The sequence below is a fragment of the Carassius carassius genome, chromosome 2 (genome assembly GCF_963082965.1).
Source record: "Carassius carassius chromosome 2, fCarCar2.1, whole genome shotgun sequence".
In the NCBI taxonomy this organism is placed as follows: domain Eukaryota; kingdom Metazoa; phylum Chordata; class Actinopteri; order Cypriniformes; family Cyprinidae; genus Carassius; species Carassius carassius.
In genome coordinates this window covers 46,719,094-46,744,906 of record NC_081756.1, presented here as the reverse complement: position 1 = coordinate 46,744,906, position 25,813 = coordinate 46,719,094, and the positions used below count along the sequence as shown (strand labels likewise).

General features: G+C 38.8%; 1 protein-coding gene across 1 annotated transcript in view; it reads left to right on the top strand.

Moving 5' to 3' along the window:
• The window catches only part of LOC132110841 (peroxisome proliferator-activated receptor gamma coactivator 1-alpha-like), a 45,923-nt gene extending 21,030 nt beyond the window's left edge, over window positions 1–24,893 (top strand). Inside the window, 8 exon segments of the mRNA XM_059517852.1 lie at window positions 407–452; window positions 637–710; window positions 3,574–4,597; window positions 5,694–5,786; window positions 6,591–6,711; window positions 15,290–15,411; window positions 16,840–16,991; window positions 22,139–24,893. Of these exon segments, the coding sequence (XP_059373835.1) occupies window positions 407–452; window positions 637–710; window positions 3,574–4,597; window positions 5,694–5,786; window positions 6,591–6,711; window positions 15,290–15,411; window positions 16,840–16,991; window positions 22,139–22,242 (1,736 nt within the window). The 3' untranslated portion in view covers window positions 22,243–24,893.
• Window positions 24,894–25,813: the final 920 nt, after the last annotated feature.

Below are 25,813 nucleotides of genomic sequence, written 5' to 3'. Positions count from 1 at the left end.
GTTAACTTTAGCTATATGAAACACTAGTTCTGTGTTTTTGTGTATTTTTTTTTTTTTCATGTCATAGTCTGTTTTACATTTTCTACTCATTCTGACTGTTGGAATGTGGTGGACCTTGTATGATGGGCTGGGAAACTGAACACATGCCATCACTTCATCCTGCCTCACAAAGTATGCAGTCAGATAAAGACAAATTAATGGGGTCAATTTAGTCCAACTATTGGTTTTACCCAAAATTTATGTCTGGCTGGAGAGTCATCCGTCCTTTAAGTGCAGGGTTGGACCTGCAACACCATTGCTGTCACTCATTGAGTCTAAGATATTTAGTTGTAGATGTGGACCTGAAATATATTGGGCACAGTGTGAATTAGTAAATTAATTATCCATGCTCCTTTGTGTTCTGCAGCCAAACCAACCATCTTGCCACTTCCTTTGACCCCAGAGTCTCCAAAGTAAGTGAGAGTGTTTTTACACAACTTTTGTAGAGCAGACAAAATAAAAAAAAAAAAAAAAAAAAACACCACTGATGAGGCCTTTTGTTAATTTCATCTCCATTTTTTAGCTCACACAAGCACTTTCAGCACTTCATCCCTGTTCTCAGATTATTATGATTTTTTTTTCCTCTTTGTGTTACAGTGACCACAAGGGATCTCCGTTTGAGAACAAAATCACTGAACGCACATTGAGTGTGGAGATCTGTGGAACCCCAGGTAAACAAACACATGGTTTATTTCGTAAAAAAAAAAAAAAAAATAATAATAATAATAATGATAATAAAAAGAAAATGAAATGAAAATTGTACTTAAAACAGAGAGATGAATGGCACAAAAGCTCCCACTTTTTTTCTTTTTTCACTTTTTTTTTGTCTTGTAGAGTCATCAATATTTGAATCACCATTTTTTTTTTTATGATTCACTAGTAAATATAACATTTCTTTGGCCAAGGGAAAAGTCTCCTGCAAGCCTAATTTGATAGTTTAATTAAAGCGAAAGTTTCAAGGTGAACTGATGGAACATGGTCAGAATTTTACACAGTCCTTCATTGATTGCTTTTTTCATTCTTTGGCTGATTTATTGGAAAGTTTCACTCTTCGCCTTTTAAGAGTTAATATTCTCTCTTTCTCATTTAGACTCTAATGCTTTTTGACTGGGCAGCTCGCTGCTTCAATACATCAGAGATAAACAGTTGTGACATTATTACTGTTTTAATTGGTTTTACCAAGCAATTTCTTTTTGCCGATATTATCTGGATTCTTTTATTTATTATTTATTATTAATATTATTATTAGGTTTTTTTTTGTTTTTTGAAGTCAGTCTGGCAATATGATTAGAGACAATAAGCTAATTTCCTTTGTAAAATCTGTTTACTGATAATATTTTTTTATTTTATTTATTTTTTTTACACATGTTTGATGACCCAAAGTAATTAAACTCAAATTGAGTGTGTGTCAGCTGGGGCTGAAACACTACACTTCAGCAGTCCTCCCCTTTCCCACTTTCTTTCTCTCAGCATAAATCATGCAGGTAATTATTTCTGTATGCCCCATGCAGAGATTAATCATTCCAGGTCAATAAAAACAAAATGGCGGTCCTTTCCCTCTCACAATGTGTCTTGGTGAATAGGCCATTTGGTATTCACTTACTGCAAGGTGTAATGGCCCTCAGTGTAAAGATATGATTTAGCCTGAGAGTACAATATAACCCTGTGTTTGGTGTTTTTGCTCAAATGTGGATTATGTAATAGCTGTTTAGTAAAGCTCTTGATTCCCTTTATTGAAGATGTCAGTTAAGAGTCATGTGAGGTCACCTTCATAGCCTCTTATGCAAGACTAAAGGCTTAATTTATCTCTGTATGTAATGCATGAGCTTGTGCTTACTAACCTGAGGCAAAATCCAGCACTGTTTAATGCAAAACTAAAGAAAGCTACAGAATGATTTTTAGCCGAAACCCTCTTTTCAGATTTGCGATTGGGTGCTGAGGGAAAGTTCTTTGTTGGAACTCTCTGATGAGCGTTAGTTTACATTCTCTTATAATGTGTCTGCTCTTCTATAGACTACCTTAAACCCTTCATACTCATATGTCTTTACTGACGATCACACCAGATTAACTGATTACAAGTCATTGTAAAGCCAGATGGGACTCTGAAGTAATAAAATACATTTCCTTTGGGGTTTGTGCTATCATGACAGCAGTGTGAGAAGTCATTTTTACGGTGCTGTTGAATTAGAAAATGCCCAGAAATTACACCGAAGAGCAAAACACCTTGACACCTGCTGAATAGCCAGCGCTATGAAAGTGCCAGATTTAATACCGTTCCCTAATCCCCATCCCTCTAATAGATTAACTTGAGTGAGGGTTCTTTTAATTATGGTATCATATGACACCCAGGTCAGTCTGTGTTACGCTCTTTGCGTGGCATTTTAAGATTACCATGGGGATCAGTTCTGTAAGCTTGAAGTAATAATTCGTTCAGAGGTCCCTGTGTAATTCACACACTGCCAGAAACAGACGAGAGAACCCACCCGTATATGATTAGTGTTTGTATCTGTGCACATTCATCATGGCTGCCTTTAACTGAACAGTGCATATTTATGTAATACTATGTAATGCAATTTATGTAATGTAATGTAAAGGCAATAATGGTCCTTAGTTTATGACCCTTCGTACATTGTATGCCCAGATGGTGTTTGGTTGGTGCAACAGAAGTTTCTTTGGCAGTGCATGCTTTCTTTTCACAGCTCATTGCATTGGCATAATGATAAATTTAGTCATGGCCACTGTTGTTTTGTATGCCGAATCAGGCTTGTGCTTTACGTTTAGTGATTTACGTAGAATGATGAAGAAAGAAAAAGAGCGATTCCGTAAAAGGGACATTCCTTTAACTAGTGGGAATTTAGTTTGAACTATCAGTTTAAGGATGTGGTCATGAAAAATATTCCCGAAAATAGTTTGAAAATAAATTTATAGACAGGTTACTGACGTAATGTGTGTTTGGATCAGGAAAACAGAAATCAGAGAGATGACGAAATAAAAAGATAGAGGGAGAAGTAGAGGAAAAAGAGCAACTACCTCTGGTTGTTTGTGCAAGTGCATTAACCATGTCATAAAGCAGCACACCTCAAGACTTCCCATATAAATGCCATCTGTTGGCACATAAATCTGTCAAGATGGCTGGGGGTTCATGAGAAGAAAAGGTGGCAAAGATGAAGAGAATGATAACAGCTTCTGCATCACTGTGCTTTCATCGTAGTCCCAGGAGTATGGCATTCATGAATCTGTCGAAAGCACCAATATAATTATAAGATCTGACTGTTTACTTTCTAATGAATGAGGATTGTTTACGGTCTGGAGGAAGTTTAATTGAGTAGCTCTGTCTGTATCATGGTGCGAACTGAGGTCACATTAATCTGTCAGGGTTTCAATAAAATGTGGATAAGGATTATGTCTAAATGAAAGAGGATATTTTAATCAGGCTCAAGTGGATGCTTGTTCAATCACTGAAGACAGACCAAGCACTGTTAAGGAATGAGAGGTATCTCGTTTGGTAAATATTTTGTCTCTTCTTCCCTCCAGGTCTGACACCACCTACCACGCCTCCTCACAAAGCCAGTCAAGAGAACCCTTTCAAAGTATCACTCAAAAACAAGCTGTCTTCATGCTCTCCCTCGGCCCTGACAAGCAAAAGGCCCAGGCTGAGCAATGGGGGCTTTTGCCCTCAGCCAACCAGTGGCTCTATTCGGAAGGGCCCAGAGCAGACTGAGCTCTATGCCCAGTTGAGCAAGGCATCCTCCACAATGCCCCTAGGGGGCTTGGAAGAGCGTCGGGGCAAGCGGCCCATGCCCCGCGTCTTTGGCGATCACGACTATTGCCAGTCTACAAGCACAAAACGAGACAGCACCACTACAGCTGCAGCATTAACTTGGCCAGTGGAGCGCCGGCATGTGGAATGTAAAGGCTTGAACATGCCAACTTCCTCTACTTCTACATCATCGTTGTCTTCCGCCTCCCCTTTGTCTTCCTTTCTGGCCTGGCAGCTTCAGGGCCTTTCCCCCAAAGCTCAGGGGGCTTGTCCGGACATGGATGCTCACGGAAAGGACCACGACTCCACTTCGGGCTCCAGAACGTCAGTAGATGGCAGCTCTGCTGGCAGAAAACTACTTAGGGACCAGGAGATTCGGGAAGAGCTCAACAAGCACTTTGGAAAGCCTCAACACTTCTTCTGTAGCAGGATAGTGGGAGAACAGAGGAGCATCCGGCCTTTAGAGGACAGGGTTGGATACCTCAGTCTTCTCAATGATTACATACACCCGGGTCTGCCTGACTTTGACGACCTGGAGGTAGGCCGGGAACACCTGCTCTTCTTGGGGGAAGGTTCTTCACTTGAGCTGCTCCTCGAAGGGTCACCCTCCAGCTCCCCTTCCAGCAGTTCATTCTCATGGAGCTCTGTCTCGCCTCCATCGACTCAGCTCTCACCACAGCACCTCTGCTGGCCACGCTCTATCTCCCGCTCCTGTTCCTCATCTCACCGCAGACGCAGATCCCTCTCCAGGTCTCCAAACTCCCGCTCCGGGTCTCCTGACAACTGTTCTCCCTCTTTGTAAGTTCCAGTTTGAGAATTCTGCATGTCTTAGAAACATGTTTACCTAGCAATCTTTGTGGACACAAATCCACGTGTCTCAGCAGGAGGGGCTGTAAAGAAGGTAAACATCTTTCTGTGGCTGTCATTGCGATGAAGTGCGAGTCTGGGTCTCACAGCATGGGCACTCAAATCATTACGGTGGATTTTGCACAACCAGAGAAAAATTACGTACAATAGACAGTAAACAGTGGCTTTGAGAGACACAAGATAAAATGAGCTTGGAAGACAAAACAGTGTCCTAGGTGGTAAATTTCTCATCCGCACACTTGCTGTAACACTAAATGAGCCATTCCAAACCTGAGTTCAGACATTCACTCACCATTATAGCAATACTTTTTATAACTTGCAGAAACACCTTCAGAGGAATTTTAAAGTTTAATTTAGAAGTTTTTCATCTCTCATCTTTCGCAAACAGCGTGGATGACAAATAGAGTCCAGCAGAGTCATTTCTTGTGCAAACTTGAGAGGCTTATGGAAGTCTCACATTGTTTCCTCAATGGACCTTCATCGTTTTAGCTTGAATTTTAGATTAATTTCTCTCCAGCACTCTTTGATGGGGCTCTGTTGTTTTTAGTAGCAGCTGTTGTTTTGCTCAACAGTGTTGCCCGCTTCATCCCCGCGAGATAAGAAGAAACGCCCAGTGAGTGAAGTCCTGGACAATTTATGTGGGTTAAATCCAGATAGCATGCCAGGAAAACAATATTTACAGTGCCTGCTTTTGAGATACATAGTGATATTGCACTGATAAAGGAGACTCTAAAACCAAAATACGGAATATTTATTCAATTTAATACCCCCTTTTAATATCAAGTGACATTGTAATTGTTCATGCTTACAAATGTCTAACTTCACACCTATACTTCTGAATTTAGTCACATGAGCATTTTTTATTCCATGTTTTTTTCCTTTTTTTCCCATTTAGTTTATGCCTGTTATTTAAAGTTATGCATACATTTCAGTTGCCCGTGATCCTTTAGAAGTAAAGACAATGTTCAGTGTTCAGTCTTGGTTTTACATTTTACAAAGACTTTTGTTGTCTTTCTGCTTCTACCAGGTCTCCTCACAATATGGACAATAGCACTTTTATTCCCAGGATTTATAGAAGCCCTCAGTCCCAGGCTCATCCTATTTTTGGTCGGAGACCCAGGTAAGTACTTGTGCATGGAAAAAACGTATCCATTTGTCTCTCTTCAAAATACTGTGTATGTATCATGCTGCACTTACGCTTCAAAAATTAATAAATGCTGATATTATAGACCTACTGTATACATGAGACAGACTTAAATAAGTGCTGCAAGATAATGTACTGTGTCTGCAATACTTTCAGAGTATGTCCTTATGCAAAAGAAGCAAGTCACTTGCTGACTCTGTCTAATTGATATGATGAGTTATGATGATACATCATTTCAAGGCCTTAACTTTTCAAACTTCTACAATAAAGCTTTCGTTGGCAAGAGCAGCTTGCATTAGGGACCAACTACCTCCTAGCTACACCTTTTCCCTGATGGTGCTTTAATCCACTCATTTTGTGCTTTTACACCATGTTGCCTCTATTGCAAATTACTGTAGAAAAAAAGTTGCTCTTTTTGGACGTTAAGTTCAAGCTAAGCAAAAAGTAATGGCATGTGAAGTTGTGCTGACTGACACAGCTGCCAAATTTCTGCCGTATTCCCTTAAGAGTCCCGCCATTGGGAGCTGTAACCTTTTGCAATGTAATGAGACAACTTATTAATGTGTTTGTTTGTCTTCCACTCTTTTGGAGACACTATGTCTGGGGACTTTTTTCAGAAAAGAATCTGAGAAGCAGGAGACCTAAACATCTATCTCAATCTGCTCTCTAATCTCACCTTGGAGAAACAATTCAGATACTGAAGATAATCTCTGTTTTATTTCTTAAAGTTCTGTGTTTAGAAAGAAGTTGATATGATTTGTTAATATTTTTTAACTGCAGGTATGAGAGCTATGAGGAATACCAGCATGTGCGTCTGAAGCGGGAAGAGTACAGACGTGACAATGAGAAGCAGGAATGTGAGAGGGCCGAGCAGAGGGAGAAACAACGGCAAAAAGCAATAGTAAGCACACTCACCTAAATACTTCATTTAGTTATTGGATGATTCCTCAATTATGGACACATTTATATACCTGGGGGTGTTTTTTTAGTAAAACTTGCATGCTTAAACTTCAAATAGAGCAAATATAAGAAAAGTTATTTAAAACTTAATTGTTAACTTTTCCTCTGCTTTCATGACTTACTTTTGATACTTTTCAAATGCCGTATATGTTTAGATTTTATGACCCAGACTTTCAATGGTAAATGGACTGCATTTATATAGCGCTTTCAACAGACCACATGGCCATACAAAGCGCTTTACAGTTTGCCTCACATTCACCCATTCACACACACATTCACACACCGACTGCGGTGTCTGCCATTCAAGGCGCCATCCAGCTCATCGGGAGCAGCTGGGGTTAGGTGTCTTGCTCAAGGACACCTCGACACTTGGTCAGGTGGAGCCGGGGATCGAACCACCAACCTTCCGGTTTGTAGACAACCTACATGAACCACTGAGCCACTGCCGCCCCGTTTTTTCAATCTAAAAAATGTTTGGTAACACTTTAGATTAGGGAACACATATTCAAGATAAGAGTTTTCCATAGATAAATTCGTAGTTTACTGCTTATTGTTAATAAGTAAGGTAGTTGTTGTAGCAGTTAAGTTTAGGTATGGGGCAGAGTTAAGGGATCTACATGGTCATGCAGAATACTTGTACTTTATAAGTACTAATACACAGCCAATATGTTAGTAATATGCATGCTAATAAGAAACAAATTAATAGTGAATGGTGTTTCTTAGTCTAAAGTGGTCCTAAATGTTTATTTAAAAATATTGATTGATTTTCTAGATTAAAACATAATCTGAACAGCAGTTAAGAGAAATAACTAGCAATTGTGCTGTAATTTCCAACAAAAATAAAATGTTTCAGAACAAAAAAAAATTTCTTTAATTTTATTAAAAAAAAATTTTTTTTGGTCAAATGTCTGTGCACTGTTGGACATTATTAGTTGACAATTTAAACAAACTAGTGAGAGTGTGTTTTAAAGCTGTTGATTTTCTAAAAGTCCACAGGGCCAAACATGCCCATACTTAAAGAAAACCTATTTATGCTTGGAGGTGTTTTTCAGTTGTGATCTCTCTCCTGCTGGCAGGAATCGTACATTAGCACAGACGTTATCCTTCTCTCAGGCTTTCTCTGCCTCCATCACTGTGTTTGCCTATAGAAAGCTCGAAGCACACAGCCATCCCAGTGCTCTCTTTCTCTCTCTTTCTCTTTCTCTCTCTCTCGCTCAAAAAGTGAACTCATGCAAAGACGGTGCTCTGAATCATTCAGGCTACACGCGTTTCCTCTTTATCTTCCAGTTGTTTATTTTTAACATCTCTGTGGCATTTCCGAACAGTGCCGGATTCTATTAATCACACCATGGGCTAAATGCTTTCGACCAGACAAGGGAAAAGTTAAAATACTCCCCCACCACCACCCCATCCCCCCGTCCCCAAATCAAAGGTATGTTAATGCTTGGGCTCAAAATGAGCAGTTTCATTTCGCACTTGCATATTTGAAATGCAGTTCTCTTAGATGAAATATCAGTTTTGTTCTCTTTCGCTGTGCCTGAACAGACTGTGAAATGAGACGGCTTTCCAACTCAGTTCACTGATAAATGCACACGTCAAATAATGCACGAATGACTCGGCCCCAGCGTACGTTTCTTTTTTTTCCCTCTTTTCCCCGTGTTCTGCGGCAGAGAAACAATTACCAGCAGCGGCGGCTGAGCTGTCAGAAGAGGTTTCGGGGGGGGGGGGGGGGGGGGGTGGGGGCAAAGGATGTGAGAGCTTCATATGAAGCGCTAGTTTCAGGGTGTCATCTTTAAAACCTCACCGCATTTATCAGCTGTCAGCAACAAAACCACCAATTCAGCAAACACTTTTGCCTCCTATTGTACATGATGGAAGCACGAGGGTAGCTTCAGAGGAAATACAAAAAAAGAAACAGCCCTCCCAGGTGATCTGGCTAATTTGTAGGTTTTTGTTCTTGTTGTAGCTGTTGCTGTTGTGACACGGTGACATCATGTACACGGGTGAATTATGACTCTGTTGAGGACCAATAGATTTGTGTCATAATTTTATGTATGACTTAAAAGAGACCTCTGGATATTGTTGAGGATCATAAGTATATTTTGTCACACATAATGGCAGGTACATGAGCATATGAATAAATAATGCCACATAATAAGGCCTGAGGCTTGTGTTTTATCTCAAGATTAGCAAACTGAATTAAATACCTCCATTTTTATTTATTCAGCCTGGTGGGGTCTTTACGTTTTTTTTTTTTCAATCAATGTGTTCTCTCTTGTGCTTCATTGAAAAATGGAACAAAGTGATGTTAGCCTGTGGCTAAAATGGATGATAAACGCACACCGGAGGCTGCGCATCAGTTTAGATGTGATGCATTGCTTGGGACACCCTACTTTCAGGGGTTTGAACTAGATTATTTGGAATGAAAACTATTAAAAAAGACCTAATTATTATTATTATAAATAAATGTTTGTGCATAACACTGCTTTAGCTCAGTGAAAATTTTAGGATTGTCCTATAATTCATGTTAAATAAGCAACATCCTGAGTATCAAAATGATTGTAACTTTTTATTTCCTAAATTTCAGTTACATATTATAGTTCTCCAATCCTTTGCCATGCTCTACAACAGATATCTCTGTCTTAAACATAGAAATGTTTAGAAATAAAAATTGAGTTTGTACATTAATCAGTTATTCCTGTCCATTTGATTCAGAAATCTGATGTTTATATGCGCAGCATTTTTCAAAAATTGATATATTTTAGTATGTAATAATGTTTAATAGAATTGATTTGATATTTAAAAAAATTTAATAAAATAAAAATAATAATATTTTGTTCATCTACATGACATATATAATGAAAAACACTGGAAAACATTATCAACCTTTATTATTTGTAAGTATTTATTTATTACAATTTTTATGTACTTTTTATTTTGTATTGTATATATATATATATATATATATATATATATATATATATATATATATATATATATATATATAGTTGCAATCACAATTATTCAACCCCCTTGACATGCAAGACATTTTGCTGTGGAGAACAACATTTTATGAAAACAATTCAACAAGGCATCAGTAAAGTATTAGAGAAAGTTTGTAAATACACTTTTGAGTGATTCTGAGAATGGAACATTGATGAATCATGATAAAATTCAAATTGGCTCTAAACATTCATGTTCAAAATTATTCAACCCCCTTTGTGCAGAATCTTTTATTCTTTAAAATCACCAATAAACGCTGTCTGTAAGTGTCTAGAAGCTTCTGTCGCCTCTCTACTACAGTCTTGGCCCATTCCTCGCCTGAAAAAGCTTCCAGATCACTGATAATCTTTGGTTTTGTGACGATTCGTGTACCAGAGAGACACAGGAGATAGTAGATCCCATCGCAAGTATTTATTAAATAAAGGGTAATCCAATTCGTGGTCGAACAAGCAGAGGTCAAGGCCAAACAGACAGTCCGAAAATAAACAAACAAATAAACAAAGGAGGGAACAGGAAGGGAACTCGGAAGACGAGAGGTTAGGGTGAATCTCGGAAGACGAGAAGGCTGATAACACGAAGGGTAAGGACTCCATACAAACAACAGGGGAAGACTGGTATTTATAGGGAGGCTAATGACAATAAAGTGACTGCACCTGGTGCAATTAACAGGAGTGCAGTTACTGTGAAGACAGGACCAGACTAGAGGAATTCTAGTGCCTACGGTGAAGTGCCTAAGGGGAAGTGAGCCCACTAGTGGACACCCAGGGAAACAGAGACTAGACAGCATGACATTACCCCCTCCTCCTTGGAGCAGCTGCCAGATGCTCCACCCGAACCCAAGGGAAAACCAAAAATACAAAGAGATCAGAAGGGAGGTGGAGCGGCGGAGGACTAGGGGGAGGGACGGAAGGCCAGGTAAAATGGGGAAAACAGAGACAAGAGGACCAGGTAGAATAGGGAAACAGAGACAAGACGACCAGGTAAAATGGGAAAACAGAGACGAGAAGACCAGGTAAAATGGGAAAACAGAGACAAGAGAAGTGCAACACAAAACAAGGAGTCCAGGAGGGTGGTGGACCGGCGGAGGATCCGGGGAAGGGATGGAGGGCCAGGTCCTTAGAGGGAAACAGAACGAAAGACACAGACTAGAAACCAAGGAGGGAGGTGGACCGGCGGAGGATCAGGGGGAGAGACGGAGGGCCAGGTCCATAGGAGGAAACAGAAAGAAAGACACAGACAGAAGAACAACAAAAAAATAAACACAAAAACACAAGTCCAAGAAGGACATCACGTGACGCCCACCAGGGCGGAGCAGAAGACCACCATAACCGTGCGGTCGGGACGGACGCCCCCCAGGGCGGAGCAGAATACCACCACAACCATGTGGTCAGAGCGGAATCCCCCCAGGGCGGAACAGAAGACCACCACGTCCGTGTGGTTGAACCAGACGCCCCCCAGAACGAAGCAGAAAACCACCACATCCTTGTGGTCGAGGCAGAAGGACCCCAGGGCGGAGCAGAAGACCACCACAACCGTGTGGTCAGGACGGATGCCCCCCAAGGTGGAGCAGAAGACCACCACAACCGTGTGGTCAGGGCGGAAGCCCCCCAGGGCAGAACAGAAGACCACCATGTCCGTGTGGTCGAACTAGACGCCCCCCAGGGCGGAGCAGAAGACCACCACATCCTGGTGGTCGCAGCAGAAGGCCCCCAGGGCGGAGCAGAAGACCAACACATCCGTGCGGCCGGACCAACAGGAGGACAAGTCTGGTTGGCCAAGTCTGAAACATAGAACATGAACATGTTAAGGGTAGTCTTAGTGGCCACAACAGGAACAGTCGGGTGCTCAGAGAGTTCGACTGAGACATGACGAGTCTCTGGAAGTTCCGCAGAGGCGAGGAGAGATTCTGGTAGTTCAGCAGAGACGTGGAACGGTTCTGGTAGTTCATCAGAGACGTGGAGAGGCTCGGGTAGTTCCACAGAGAAGTGACGAGACTCTGGTAATCCCATGGTGTTTATACTGGATTCCAGAAGATCGGTGCTGACTTGACTCTGCTCATGAAGATTATTGGTGACTTGCATTTGTTCATGAAGATCATTGGTGACTTGTATTTGTTCATGAAGATCAGTGGTGACTTGCCTTTGTTCATGAAGATCACTGGTGACTTGAATTCTCCCATGAAGAACCCTGGTGACTTGACTCTGTCCTTGAAGATCACCAGTGACTTGACTCGGTCCTTGAAGATCACCAGTGACTTGACTCTGTCATTGATGATCACCAGTGACTTGACTCTGTCCTTGAAGATCACCAATGACTTGACTCTGTCCTTGAAGATCACCAGTGACTTGACTCTGTCCTTGAAGATCAACGGTGACTAGACTTGACTCTGGAAGGTCAATGGTGACTAGTCCTGACTCTGGAAGGTTAACGGTGACTAGCCCTGATTCTGGAAGGTAAAAGGTGACTAGTCCTGACTCTGGAAGGTCAATGGTGACTAACCCTGACTCTGAAGGGTCCACGAGCACCTGAGTCGACTCTGGAGGGTCCACGAGTCCCTGACTCAACTCTGGAAGGTCAACAGGAACTAACCCTGACTCTGAAAGGTCAACAGTGACTGACCCTGACTCTGGAAAGTCGATGGTGACTAGCCCTGACTCTGGAGGGTCCACGAGCACCTGACTCAACTCTGGAGGGTCCACGAGCATCTGACTTGACTTAGGAGGGTCAACCGGAACCAGACTCAACTCTGGAAATTCAACGGGCACCTGACTCGACTCTGGAAGGTCAACATGAACTAGCCCTGACTCTGGAAGGTCAACGGTGACTAACCCTGACTCTAGAAGGTCGATGGTGATTAACCCTGACTCTGGAAGGTCAACTGTGACTAACCCTGACTCTGGAGGGTCCATGAGCACCTGACTCAACTCTGGAGGGTCAACGGGAACCTGACTCAACTCTGGAAAGTCAACGGGCACCTGACTCGACTCTGGAAGGTCAACAGGAATCTGACTTGATTCTGGAGGATCAACTGAAACGTGACTCGACTCTAGATGGTCCACTGGAACCTGACTCAACTCTGGAGGGTCAACAGGAATATGACTCAACTCTGGAAGGTCAACAGGAATCTGGCTTGATTCTGGAGGATCAACTGGAACGTGACTCGACTCTGGATAGTCAACTGGAACCTGACTCAACTCTGGAGGGTCAACAGGAACCTGACTCAACTCTGGAGGGTCAACGGGAATATGACTCGAGTCTGGAGGGTCAACCGGAACCTGACTCAACTCTGGAGGGTCAACGGGAACCTGACTCAACTCTGGAGGGTCAACAGGAACCTGACCCAACTCAGGAAAGCCCACTGTAGCTGCCATCTTCTGCAGCTGTCCATCTTGCCTCGTGGCGCTGGGCTGACAGCCATCTTGTGCAGTGTCGCTGGACCTGCGGCCATCCTGGGCAGTGGTGCTGGGCCGGCGGCCATTCTGCGCAGTGGCTCTGGGCTGGTGGCCATCTTGTGCTGTGGCGCTGGGCTGGCGTCCATCTTGCCTCGTGGCGCTGAGCTGGCGGCCATCTTGTGCTGTGGTGTTGGGCTGGCTTCCATCTTGCCTCGTGGTGCTGGGTTGGCGGCCATCCTGTGCAATGGTACTGGGTCGGCAGACTTGCGCCTCCTTTCCCCTCTCCGTCCACAATGGTAAGACTGCGGCTCCCATCCGAACTCAGGGTTGACAGGGGGACATATTGGAGAGTGATGCCGGACCTCCTCTCGACCACTCACTCCTGAGCAACCTCCCCTGGTCCCACGAAACATGACCAGGCGAGTACCCTCGAAACCATTCCTCACCCGCTCGGTAACTGGGGAGGAAATATGAATAGACATACCGCTGGCTCTTTTTTGGATGGAGTCCTTCTGTGACAATTCGTGTACCAGAGAGACACAGGAGATAGTAGATCAAATCGCAAGTATTTATTAAATAAAGGGTAATCCAATTCGTGGTCGAAAAGCAGAGGTCAAGGCCAAACAGACAGTCCGAAAATAAACAAACAAATAAACAAAGGAGGGAACAGGAAGGGAACTCGGAAGACGAGAGGGTAGGGTGAATCTCGGAAGACGAGAAGGCTGATAACACGAAGGGTAAGGAAACCAATTACAAACAACAGGGAAAGACTGGTATTTATAGGGAGGCTAATTTTCCCCAACCAGGGAAACAGAGACTAGACAGCGTGACAGGTTTTCACATTGCCACTGCTTTCTTCAAATTCAACCAGATATTTGCAATGAGAATTAAGCCTGGAGACTGAACAGGTCACTCAAGAACATTCTATGACTGATTCCTGAACCAAGCAGAAGTAGATTTGGATGTTTACTTTGGGATGCCTGTCCTGCAGGAAAGTCCACTGATCATCAGCTTCCGTCTTTGCACCAATGGCATCACAATTCTTGTCAAAATGGCCTGATACTTCAAGGAATCCATGATGTCCTTCATACAGTCATGATTTCCACTTCCTGCAACAGTTAAGCAACCCCATAACAGGACTGATCCACATCCAAATTTGACAATTGAGATGGTGTTCTTCTGCTTATGACCTTTGCCTGCTTTGCAGCAGACATACTGCTGATCCATGGGCCCAAAAAGGTCCTGTTTGGTCACATCACTCCATAAAACATTCTTGCAGAGCTCTACAGGTCTAAAATGAATTTTATCCATTTCAAGTTGGCCTTTTGTTCTTATTGATCAAGAGTGGTGTTCTGCGAGATGTCTTAACATGAAGGCCATACTTGTCTAGTGTTCTTCTTACACACTGCATTATTATTATTATTATTATTGTTTTTTTATTTTTTTTGTCTGCTTGGCAATGATGCTGTTTGGTCAAAAAGGCACCCTTTAAACCATTTTGCACAAAAAAACAAAAATATCAAGATGTTTATTGAATTTATGTCAAGACTGAAATATATTGAGATTATTATTATTATTTTTATTTTTATTTTATTTAGCTGAATCACCCAGCTCTACTTGTAAACACAGTAGACGATAAAAGATTGATGAAAGTTATCAACTTGCAAGTATAAGACATTCTGCACATACTGTTTGATAGATTTGGACCCAGTTTCTCAATCCAAAACACGTCTGCAGCTTTTTCAAAGCAAAAAACAACTCTTTTTAGTTTATAAAAATTTGCTATAAAATCAACAGAGACCAAAGTTATATTGTATCATAGCTCTATAATATGATTCCCTCATCCTGTTTGCACAGTCCCATGGAGAGTCCACATTTTACACATTTCAGTTTAGTTTGTTCTTATCCACTCACACATATACACACACAAAACAGAGTGAAAATGATAAAGGGGAGTCCTCCAGCCATTTCCTTCAGACTGTTCTTGGCTTTCCCACAGTGCTGGATGTTAATTACAGTCATGGGGTGAGGTTGAGAGAAGTCAAGGAGAGGGGAAGAGGGAAAAAAGAAAGCAGAAGCACTATGTTAGTCTAATCTCTTCTCTCTTGTTCCCTTTATGACCAGGAGGAGAGGCGAGTGGTTTATGTGGGACGCCTTCGTACCGACAGCACACGCACAGAGCTCAAACGCCGTTTTGAAGTCTTCGGCGAGATTGAGGAGTGCACAGTCAACTTGAGACATGACGGGTAAGACCGTGGGCCTGCGTCTATGTGCTTTTCTGGATTGTGTGTGTGTGTCGAATGGTTAAAGGGAGTCAATACTTTCCTTCAGCATAAAAGGAATCGTCTTAATCTAGTTAATGATGTACTTGCGGCCATTGAATGGTGATTAGACTTCACTGCTTCTCATTGCGCATGCAGTTGCATGTCTGAATACAAGAAAGTGAGAAGTCACATATTTAGGGTTACATTTAATAACAGTTTGTGCCAGAGCAAAGAAAGAAAAAAAACTGCTGCCAGGATTTATTATTATTTTATATATATATTTATATATATATATATATATATATATATATATATAGATGAGTAATATGCATTGCTAAGAACTTAATTTGGACTTTGAACTTTTCTCAATGTTTTGAATTTGTTCCACCTTCAGATTCCAGATTTTTTGGTTGTATCTCTGTCAAATATTGTCTTGTCCTAGCAAATACATCGATGGAAAACTTTTTTATTAATCTTTCAGATGATATATAAATCTAATTTTTTTAAAATTGACACTTAAAACTGGTTTTATGGTCAAGGGTAACATATGGATTTGTAGGAGTTTCCCTTTTAGATGTAAAATTGTATCTTTGGTAATAAGATTTGCAATAGTCAATTTGCCGGAAATTGCACCAATGCTCCAAAAAAAAATGTTTAATAATTAAAAATATTTTTTTTATTTAATAATCAGAATGGTACAAAACTTGGTAAAGGTTTTCTATGGCTAAGGCACTTGCGATGTGAAAAAAAAAAAAAAAATAATAAAAAAAATCATGGACATGATTAGAAAGGAATAAATGGCCAAAATTGACCACTTTGGAAATGAATGAGAATCAAATTTCATCTAGTGGAAACGTTTGGTTCTGCGCCCAATCAAATTTCATTTTACTGAAAGCGCATTTTTTTGAGATATCAGACTTAAATTTGGAACACAACATGATTTGATTCATGGTTTGTGTTACATGTTATATATATATATATATATATATATATATATATATATATATATATATATATATATATGTGTGTGTGTATGTATGTGTGTATGTATGTATGTATGTATGTATATATATATATATATATATATATATATATATTTTATCAAACTAAAATAAAGTACATTCATTTCATTGGGGAACAAAACCCACTGTCATTTCTGACCACCATGTTAGAAGCTTCCAAGGGTTAATTTGCACATTGTCAGTAGATCATTAGATCAGCCCGAAAACTTTCTATTCCCATCTGTGCTTTTATGGGACTGCAATATCACACTAATTTGCCCTGTTTAGTAAATCTGGCCTCTTACTGATTCCAATTTTGCCTTATATATTTTGAAAGGCAGCTGAAACAAGCACACATAGTTCAAGTACTCTCTTCGACTGACATTTCATTTTCTATTTTACAACGCAGGGATAACTTTGGCTTCATCACCTACCGCTACACTTGTGATGCGCTCGCTGCCCTTGAGAATGGGCACACCTTGCGCAGGTCGAATGAGCCTCACTTTGAGCTCTGCCTTGGTGGACAAAAGCAGTACAGTAAATCGAATTACACTGACTTAGGTAAGTACACAGACTGGCTGCATGTCTACACAACTGACTAGAGATAAACAGATAAAAAAAAACAAAAAAAACAATACCTTAATACAGAATGAAAAACTGCTAGGAAAGCAGTTGTGGGGACCTCAGTTCTTCTTTACCCATGTACATGCATTGGTGCCCTGGATGGTTTATGTGAAATGGGAAACAATAAGGTTGGGTAGGAGAGCACGGTCATGTTCCATCAGCCTCATCTTCCAAAACAGGCTTCCTTCTGCCCACTACTGGGATGTTGAACAGGAGCAAGACCTCAGCATGACACTGAAGAGTGAGCAGCCTGCAGAAAGAGATAGAAAAAAAAAACACGGATGTAAGAGCAAGAGCTCTCTCAGCAAGTGAGTGATTCATAGACAGCTTTATCTCCATCCGCCTCTGTCCAGTCTCTATTCTCTCCTATTCTAAGCCATGCCGGCTGACCAGCAGTTTTGGATTAATCCACCAGTTGGACCAGAATTGGAATACATGCCAATTTTTTGACATAAAATATAAATATTAGATTTAAAAAATATATAGAATTTAAATGAAGTAATTTTGAGATAAAATACCATAAATTACTAAAAGTATAACTCAAGTAAAAAATAAAGCTAAATAAAAAAGAAAACAAATCTAATAAAAGCAAGAAAAGTGCATAATAAAATGACTGACATTAAAACAAAAACTGACAATGTAAAAGATAACCCAAAATATTAATAATTAATATAATAGTATAAAATAATGCTAAAATATCATGTATTTATTAATTTCAAGCTGATCCCATCACCCTTTTCCCCAAAGGCTTTTTAGACACCCATGCTTTCGTTTCATATGCACCGAGTCCTCTGTCCAGGATTACCGAGGTGACAATCTACTGTAGATCAGATTGATGGATCTGTGAGTGACAAATTCCTCTGTAAAATGTGATGGGGCTTTTTTCTACCCATGATGCCTGTGATAGGATTGTGGCAGTAATAGGCACCATCTCCACCCAAAGGGGAAAAGTGTCATTTGGAGGAAGGGATGAGATAGGAGGCAAAGGAATTGAATCCTGAGGACAGCACCTTTACATGTTAGGGAAGGGGAGATGCGGCAACATGCAATGTGAGATTATTACTTCCTATTATAACAGGAAAAATGGGATGCTGGGGAATGGCATTCACTTCAATGTTTATTCATTGCTCCACTTCTGTGAAATGTGAGGTCAGGGACGTGTAATGCTCAGGACGTTGGGATGGTCCATCTCAGTGGCGTTGATGGTGCTGCAGGTCAATGGAAAGGAACTAGAGCACTTTTGCTCAAATAATGAGAACATTAGCATTCATTTCAAAAGCACGGGGTAAGGCCAAAGGTATTCAGATTGTGGACATAATATGCTCTCCAAAGGTTAGCGTGGAAGCTTTGGTTAAGGGTCATATAGCAGAGTCATTGTAGGGAGTCTATCCCCGTTTCAAGGCAGATAAATAGCTTGACCTTCATTTTCTTAAAGCCTTTCACTATGCGCTGGGAATGTAGGCTGAAACACAGCAAAAGGTTTAGATGAAGAGGAAATGGCCGGAAAAAGAGACAAGCGACTAGAATAATGCCACGCCACAGCAGCCTCAGAACCTTCTTCTCAATCTTCTGCCTTTCTCTTCCTCTTTCCTCCTTGTTTTCCGAGACACCGTCCATTAGTTCTAAGCAGAGCGCAGGGGCATTTTTCATCTTTCAAGGTGCGCAGCATGACACCGCTCTCTCCTTAGCCATAGTATTAGATCACGACTGGCATATCCTGCATGCCACGGTCATTCTCATTTCTCACACACTCTGACTGCACTGCTGTACATGTGGGGCACTATTTGTGAAGCTGTCTGCCACTAAAAATAAGACAGCTAATATTTGTTATCCTGGATGCAAATCAAACTGAATGTGTAATGGTCATTAGGTTCTCATGTTCGGGAAGTTGTTCCTGACTGTTTAATTATTAAACTAGGTGGTTCAAGACAGTGGTGAGGTATATTACAGCAGGGCTAGAAGACTGATTTGTTGGGTTTTTATATAAAATATATAATGTGGTATAATACTGATACATAGTGACAAAATATTTTAAAAGTTTTAGTTTCAAACAGATGTGTCAAAAAAACAGATATAAAAAAGCAATGTTGTTAAATTTAAACACTTATAAAATTATGTCTGTATCAGCTGTAAAGCAGCCCTACATAAGATAATAATGGCATTATTCAGACAGACATTCATGTTTGATTCGATTGAGTTCAATGGCGATGTTAAAAAGTTCATTAGTTATGAAACAAATTGAATCCAGCTATAAAGCAGCTCTAAAGAAGACAATAGTCACATTATTCAGATTAGATAAGTTCAATGCTGATTCAGTTTTTTTCAGTAACTGTGTCAATATTGCAAAAGTAAGAATGAAAGAAAGCTCTGCTGAAGAAAATAGTGTCATTATCCAGTTCAATATCAGTGCAGTCAAATCGAAAAAAAAATGTGAAAGTTAATTCTCTTTTAAGCTAATTTTCATAGACAGAAACCTGTTTGGAAACAGTCATTGTTTATGCAGTTCTGTTTGGTGATGCTAATGGTACAGAGATTTATTTAAACTGAACATTTACACTGCAGATAAAAACTAAAATATATGTATGATTTCATGCTACAAAATTTAAAATAAAAGAATGCCAATCTGGCAATGTCTACCTTCTATTTCAAGTTAAATTGACATTACGTTAATGATGAAATAAAAAGTCAAGATTCTGACATAAAAAGTCAAAATTATGATATAAGAATATATTGACTAAGTCTAAATTGACTAAAATAAAATTTAGATAATCTAAAATGACAAAAGGTCATAATTATGTTAGCATAATTATGTTGCCAATATTATGGCATACTTAATAATAATTATGCATTACGCAATATAATAAATTAATTTTATTCTGACATAAAGAGTCAATTATGAGATAATAATGCATAATTGATATAAGTAATAAATTATGTGGATGGTATGCACTTCAATGTTAAGGCAATGCTCCACTTCTGTGAAATGTGAGGTCAGGGACGTGTAATGCTCAGGATGTTGGGATGATCCATCTCAGTGGCGTTGATGGTGATGCAGGTCAATGGAAAGGAACAAGAGCACTTTTGCTCAAATAATGAGAACATTAGTGTTCATTTCAAAAGCACGGGGTAAGGCCAAAGGTATTCAGATAACTATGGGAAGTCTAAAATGACAAAAATTAATTTAATTTTGAAGTCAAGATTGACATACTAAATCATAATAATGAGATAAGACATTAAAATTATGATTCAAAATTATGAGATAATTATATGACAGAAAATTGAAATTTACTTTAATACAACAATGAGATAAAAAGTTGACATTCTGACATAAAATCAAAATTAGGGCTGTAGCTATCGAATATTTTAGTAATCGAGTATTCTACCAAAAATTTCATAGATTAATCGAGTAATCGGATAAAATGTGTTTTTTTCTTAATTAAAGTGCAATATTAATTATGCAAGAGAAAATAAGACTCCTGGGTCTCTTAAAATGAACAACTAATTTTTTCTTTTTTGATTTTTTTTTTTATATTTTAAATGCATAGAATGTAATGCATACATCAAAAATAAACATTTAATTATTACCCATTGTTTCTCTGTCTGTACTTGTACTGTTAACAATGACAATAAAGTTGACAGATGAATTAAGTGCATTTAAGTGCCATTCAGTTGGGGTTTTAAATAAAGCATTTTCTGAGATGCACATTAAACACATAAAACATTAATTTAATTTATCTTTTAATTATTGAAAATTAACTTAACTTTTTGGTAAACAAATGGGATTTACTATAAAAAATAAAACATGGAAGAAATGTTGTGTGATTAAACCTTAAAAAATATTTTTAAGTAGGCTATGTACATTTAAGTAGGCTATGTACATTCTGCTGAACAATAGTCTTTAACCAGACTTTTATTTTGACGGGTTGACGTACCTTTACAGTTCTGTGTATGTGATGTGACGCTAGTTTTACTCAAATCAAACGGTCAAATGCTCATGAAGTGACTGTCAGAGCAGTTCTGGAGATGTTGTTCATGTGTTCACGTCTTTAGTGACAGCAGACGCTGAAATCACCGGAGCGTCACGCGCGCTTCTGTGTGTGTGATAAAGGAAGATGCGCTTCTGCTCCATTCATTAACAGAGACATGCAGAACATGCAGGATTCATATTTAAATAGACTATTCCGGCTTAATATTTACAGATATTAGTACCTATCGTGATTTGATGTAAGTGCAATGACCTATTTTTGATTAATTCATTCAAAATTTCGCAAATTCTGTGCCATTCCGCGTTAAACTGTAAATTTCGTTTTTATGACTGGATTCCACGATTCCCTCCGCGTTTTCTGCATCGTGGAAATCATTGGGCCCTAGTTGTGGTATGCCAGCTCTATCTTGCAATGGACACACGCCACGACGTTCTCTTTATGTTTGCCCGCGCCCTCAAATCAAAACACTGCTGACTCCTTGCAGTATGCGATTTCGGATGCAGCGCTTGTGTCTCCTTCCGCTTTGTGGGTGACGTAAACGCGTTGTGTCACATTAAAAAAATAATTGCGAAAGAACCTTATGTGAGATTTAAAATAAATTAAAAGAGGCTTCGAGGCAGATGAATTTGCCTCGATCATTATTTGTAATCGAGTTACTCGAGTTAGTTGAGGAATCGTTTCAGCCCTAATCCAAATTAAGAGATAATGCATAATCTGATTTGAAATCCAAATTATATGATGCATAATCTGACATCAAAGTTATGAGATAATGCATAACCGTGGCATGTTGAAATTGAAGTAAGTCATTATGACACAAGTCATAATTATGACTTTTAATCTCATAATTCATTTCATTTATTTATATAGAACAAATAAACACAGCAAAAAGTTGTCCACTGTGCTGTACAGCAGAAAAATATAATATAATAGATAATAAATAACTTGATTTACCAAAGCAAGTTTTGTTATGCATGTGGCAGAAACAGGCTTCCATACAACACAGCTCTTAGAAAATGAGTAAATCAATAGCACCTTTTAAAATGAGGCCAGCGTCCCTGATTTCCACCGTTGTTCAAATGTGCTGTTTTCTTCTTTCAGATTCCCATTCTGAGGACTTTGATCCAGCCTCCACTAAAAGCAAGTACGACTCCATGGATTTTGACAGCTTGTTGCAGGAGGCCCAGTATAGCCTGAGAAGGTAATGAGCTGCACCGGCTGGCTGCAAAGAGAGGGATTCGCAATACCTCACTGTTGTTTCTGTTCTTTGAATACAAGACTACAAGACTTTTACACTTTATCAAAGTGGAAAGAGTATATGTGGATAAAAAAGCTCTACGTATATGAAGGGATATATATGTATATCTACAAGCAAAGTTTACATGAACCTAGCTGCTGCAACGCTGAGGAGAAACTTTCCCTGCGGGAATAGCCAGTGAAGTAGCGGACACTACTTTAGTGGACTACACAGATACGTGTGCCGCGTGAGACTCTGGAAGAGACACGAATCTTCGTCAGAGTTCGCTCCACACGCCGCATCAACCTCTGCACTTTCGAGAGGTGAAAAACTCAGCTCGTTCAGTCTGTTTTTATTGTTTGGAGTTTATTTTTGTGGGCTTTTTCCTTTTTTATCTGGTTTTTGGTCGTGGTGTTACACTGTTGAGAAGGGTTTGGTTTGGGGAAAATCTCTCGGAAGGTAACGTTATACATATATCGCTTATGTACAAAAATATTTTTATTTGATGTGCATATCAGCGTTCTTTGTTTGTTACAGCTATGCACTGTAAAATGCAGCCTTTTTAAGATGAACTTTTCTTAATCGAGAATGTTGATCTGTAGATGATGTATAACCTACATAGTGTTTAGACGTGATTTGATTGTAAAAATATGTATGGAGATTTATCACTCTTTTTTGGGTTAGCATGCAACAATTAATTGTCTCTGTTTTTCTTTTCTTTTTTTCATTTCAAAGCTCCATGTGAAGTTTTATCTGATTTTGAAGTTATTAACTTTTAAGTTAATAACTATTAACTATTAAGTGTTTTCCGTATATACATGCAGTGTGTAAGATAGAGTTTATGTTCACTATTGTATAAAAAAAAGAAAAAAAAGATAAGCCCCAAGATATATTTTTTATCCTTTATATCTTGAAGGAATTAAGAGCTTTTATTTAATTCCTCTGTGCACACTAATCATTTTTATTGTTCCTTTGATTATACACTTTCACAAAGAGATAATTACTCTTTTAACACAGAATTACTCATGCTTATTTATGTATTTATCTCAGTATTCTAATCTAAATATTTATGGCAGCCATCTCACGTGATGCGCCTTACAAATTTTGCTATTTATATTATTTGTTATTCAACAATCACTGGAAAGGATGTAAATTTAAAAGTTCTAAGAAATGTCATTTTTTTTATATATGCCTTCAGAGATAGAACAAAAAGCATATTGTATAGGCTCATGATGAATTTTGCTGCTCCAAACTTGTTTTTCTAGCTCTAAAACACTTTGATCCCCCTTTTTCATCTCTTTTTTTATTACATGAAGCAATAAAATAATTTTGCAGGTATTTTGTTGTACCACAGAAAATTTGTCTTTGCTCCACACTGTTGATTATGTGAATGCCAAACTAAAGTTTACAATTTTCTTTCCTGAATTTTTTAAATATATATATATATATATATATATATTAAAAACAAAAATGTATTTGATGTAAAAATATATATATATGATGATGCTAAACTTGACATTACTCACAATAACTCAAAATAATGAAAAGTAATAATGGAATATGAAAATGTGAATAAAAAAAATGCTAATAATAATAAAGCAATAAATATTTTTTTTTTAATTACAAAGTTGTATTTTACCTCATGTTGTTGTATGGTTTTAGACATGACAAATTACCCAGACTCTGTTTATTCCAGTGCCTCGACACGGATCGAAAGACCACCGCTGGAAGGAGAAATTATTTGAGAATGCAGTTTGTGTGTGAGATAGACTGAAAGAAGTCAGAATTTAAAACAAGCAATGACATAAAGGGTTAAAAAGCCAAAAATTGCGTCTATGAGATCAAGTCTCTTTCCAAAGCGAGAGCTATTTTTGTCTTTGCTGTGGTTTGAAGGTACCTCAGAGGAACTGTAAATTATTCAAAACGGCCAGAACAGGACCTTGTCAGTGACACTTAGAGTAACCTTTCTTTGTCATTTAGCGGCAGGTTTTGATGTTGTGCTGATCTGTTTTTGAATGAGAAACCCACATTGAAAGAATCACAGTGTAAATGTCTGGTTTAAGGAACTAGAAGAGCATTATTTTCTGCACAGAGCTTGGGTATGTCACGTTCATTATGTGTGGCTTTAATCATTGCAATGTGTCTGTTGCGAATCGGCTTTGTAAATTGCTGTAGCAATATGTTACAACACATGATGAGGTGTATCTTTTGGAGTGGGAGACTTTTTACCATATTAAAAGCTACTGAAGGATTTGCCACCACTTTGTTTCCATGAAGAAGCAGATCTATCTAAATGATGCTGTGTGTGTGTTTCTGTGTGTGGATTTGATAGTGTGTGTGTGTGTGTGTGTTTTTCCATGAAGAAGCAGATCTATCTAAATGGGGCTGTGTGTGTGTGTGTTTCCGTGTGTGGATTTGATAATATGTGTGTGTGTGTGTGTGTGTTTTGGGGGTCAAGGAGACTGTATTTGGCTGTTATCTTCTATTTGTCTCCTGTCCATGTTGCCTTTTGCTGAGTCCTAACCAATGCCTTTGTAGTTGTACGTATTGTACAATCTTTGTTGTGAATTTTCATTGTTTCATCAGCCTCACCATGCCAATAAAGGGAATTGTGTCTAATTTACTCTTTCCCTTCTTTTTCTTGTGCATCCAAATCGAATACATTTAGTAGTCGCTCAAATGTGTGTTTCAGCCTCGTTATGATTTTAATGAAGTCTATTCTGCTTACCAAGACTGCATTTATATGCAAAAAATACAGTAAAAACTCTTGTTTTGTTTTTTTATGTGATGCAAAGCTGAATTTTCAGCCTTATTACTCCAGTCTTCACTGTCACATGATCCTTCAGAAATCATTCTAATATGCATTTCTTACTATTTTTAATGTTATTCATACAGAAACCATGATATACTTAGATTGCAATATTTGGGATGTGTGAGATGTTATATATATAATGTCATACATATAAAATCATATATATATGATTTTATTCTTTAAATATGCATTAAACTGATAAAAAAAATTAAAAATAAAACATTTACAATGTTACAAAATTTATTTTTAAAATGAATACTGTTCTTTTGAACTTTCTATTCATCAAAAGATCCTGCAAAAAAGTGTCCACAAAATATTAAGCAGCAAAAATTGTTTTTAACATTGATAAAATTAAGATCCATTATTAATAACCGAACACTGATAATAATTGAGCAGCAAATCAGCATATTAGAATGAATTCTGAAGGGTGACACTAAAGACTGGAGGAATGATGCTGAAAATACAGTTTTGATCAGAGGAATTAATTACATTTTAAAATATATTTAAATTGAAAACTTCTGTTAAATTGTAACAATATTTCACAGTTGTTACTGTATTTTTAATTAAATAAATATAGTCTTGGTGAGCATAAGAGACTCCATTAAACATTTAAAAATCATAATGTTTCCAGACTTCTGACATTGAAGCACGAACATCATGCGAGCCCTGCTGTTTTGTGAGGATCATCACAGCACATTGTTTTGGATGACTCACTTGCAGAATTTTT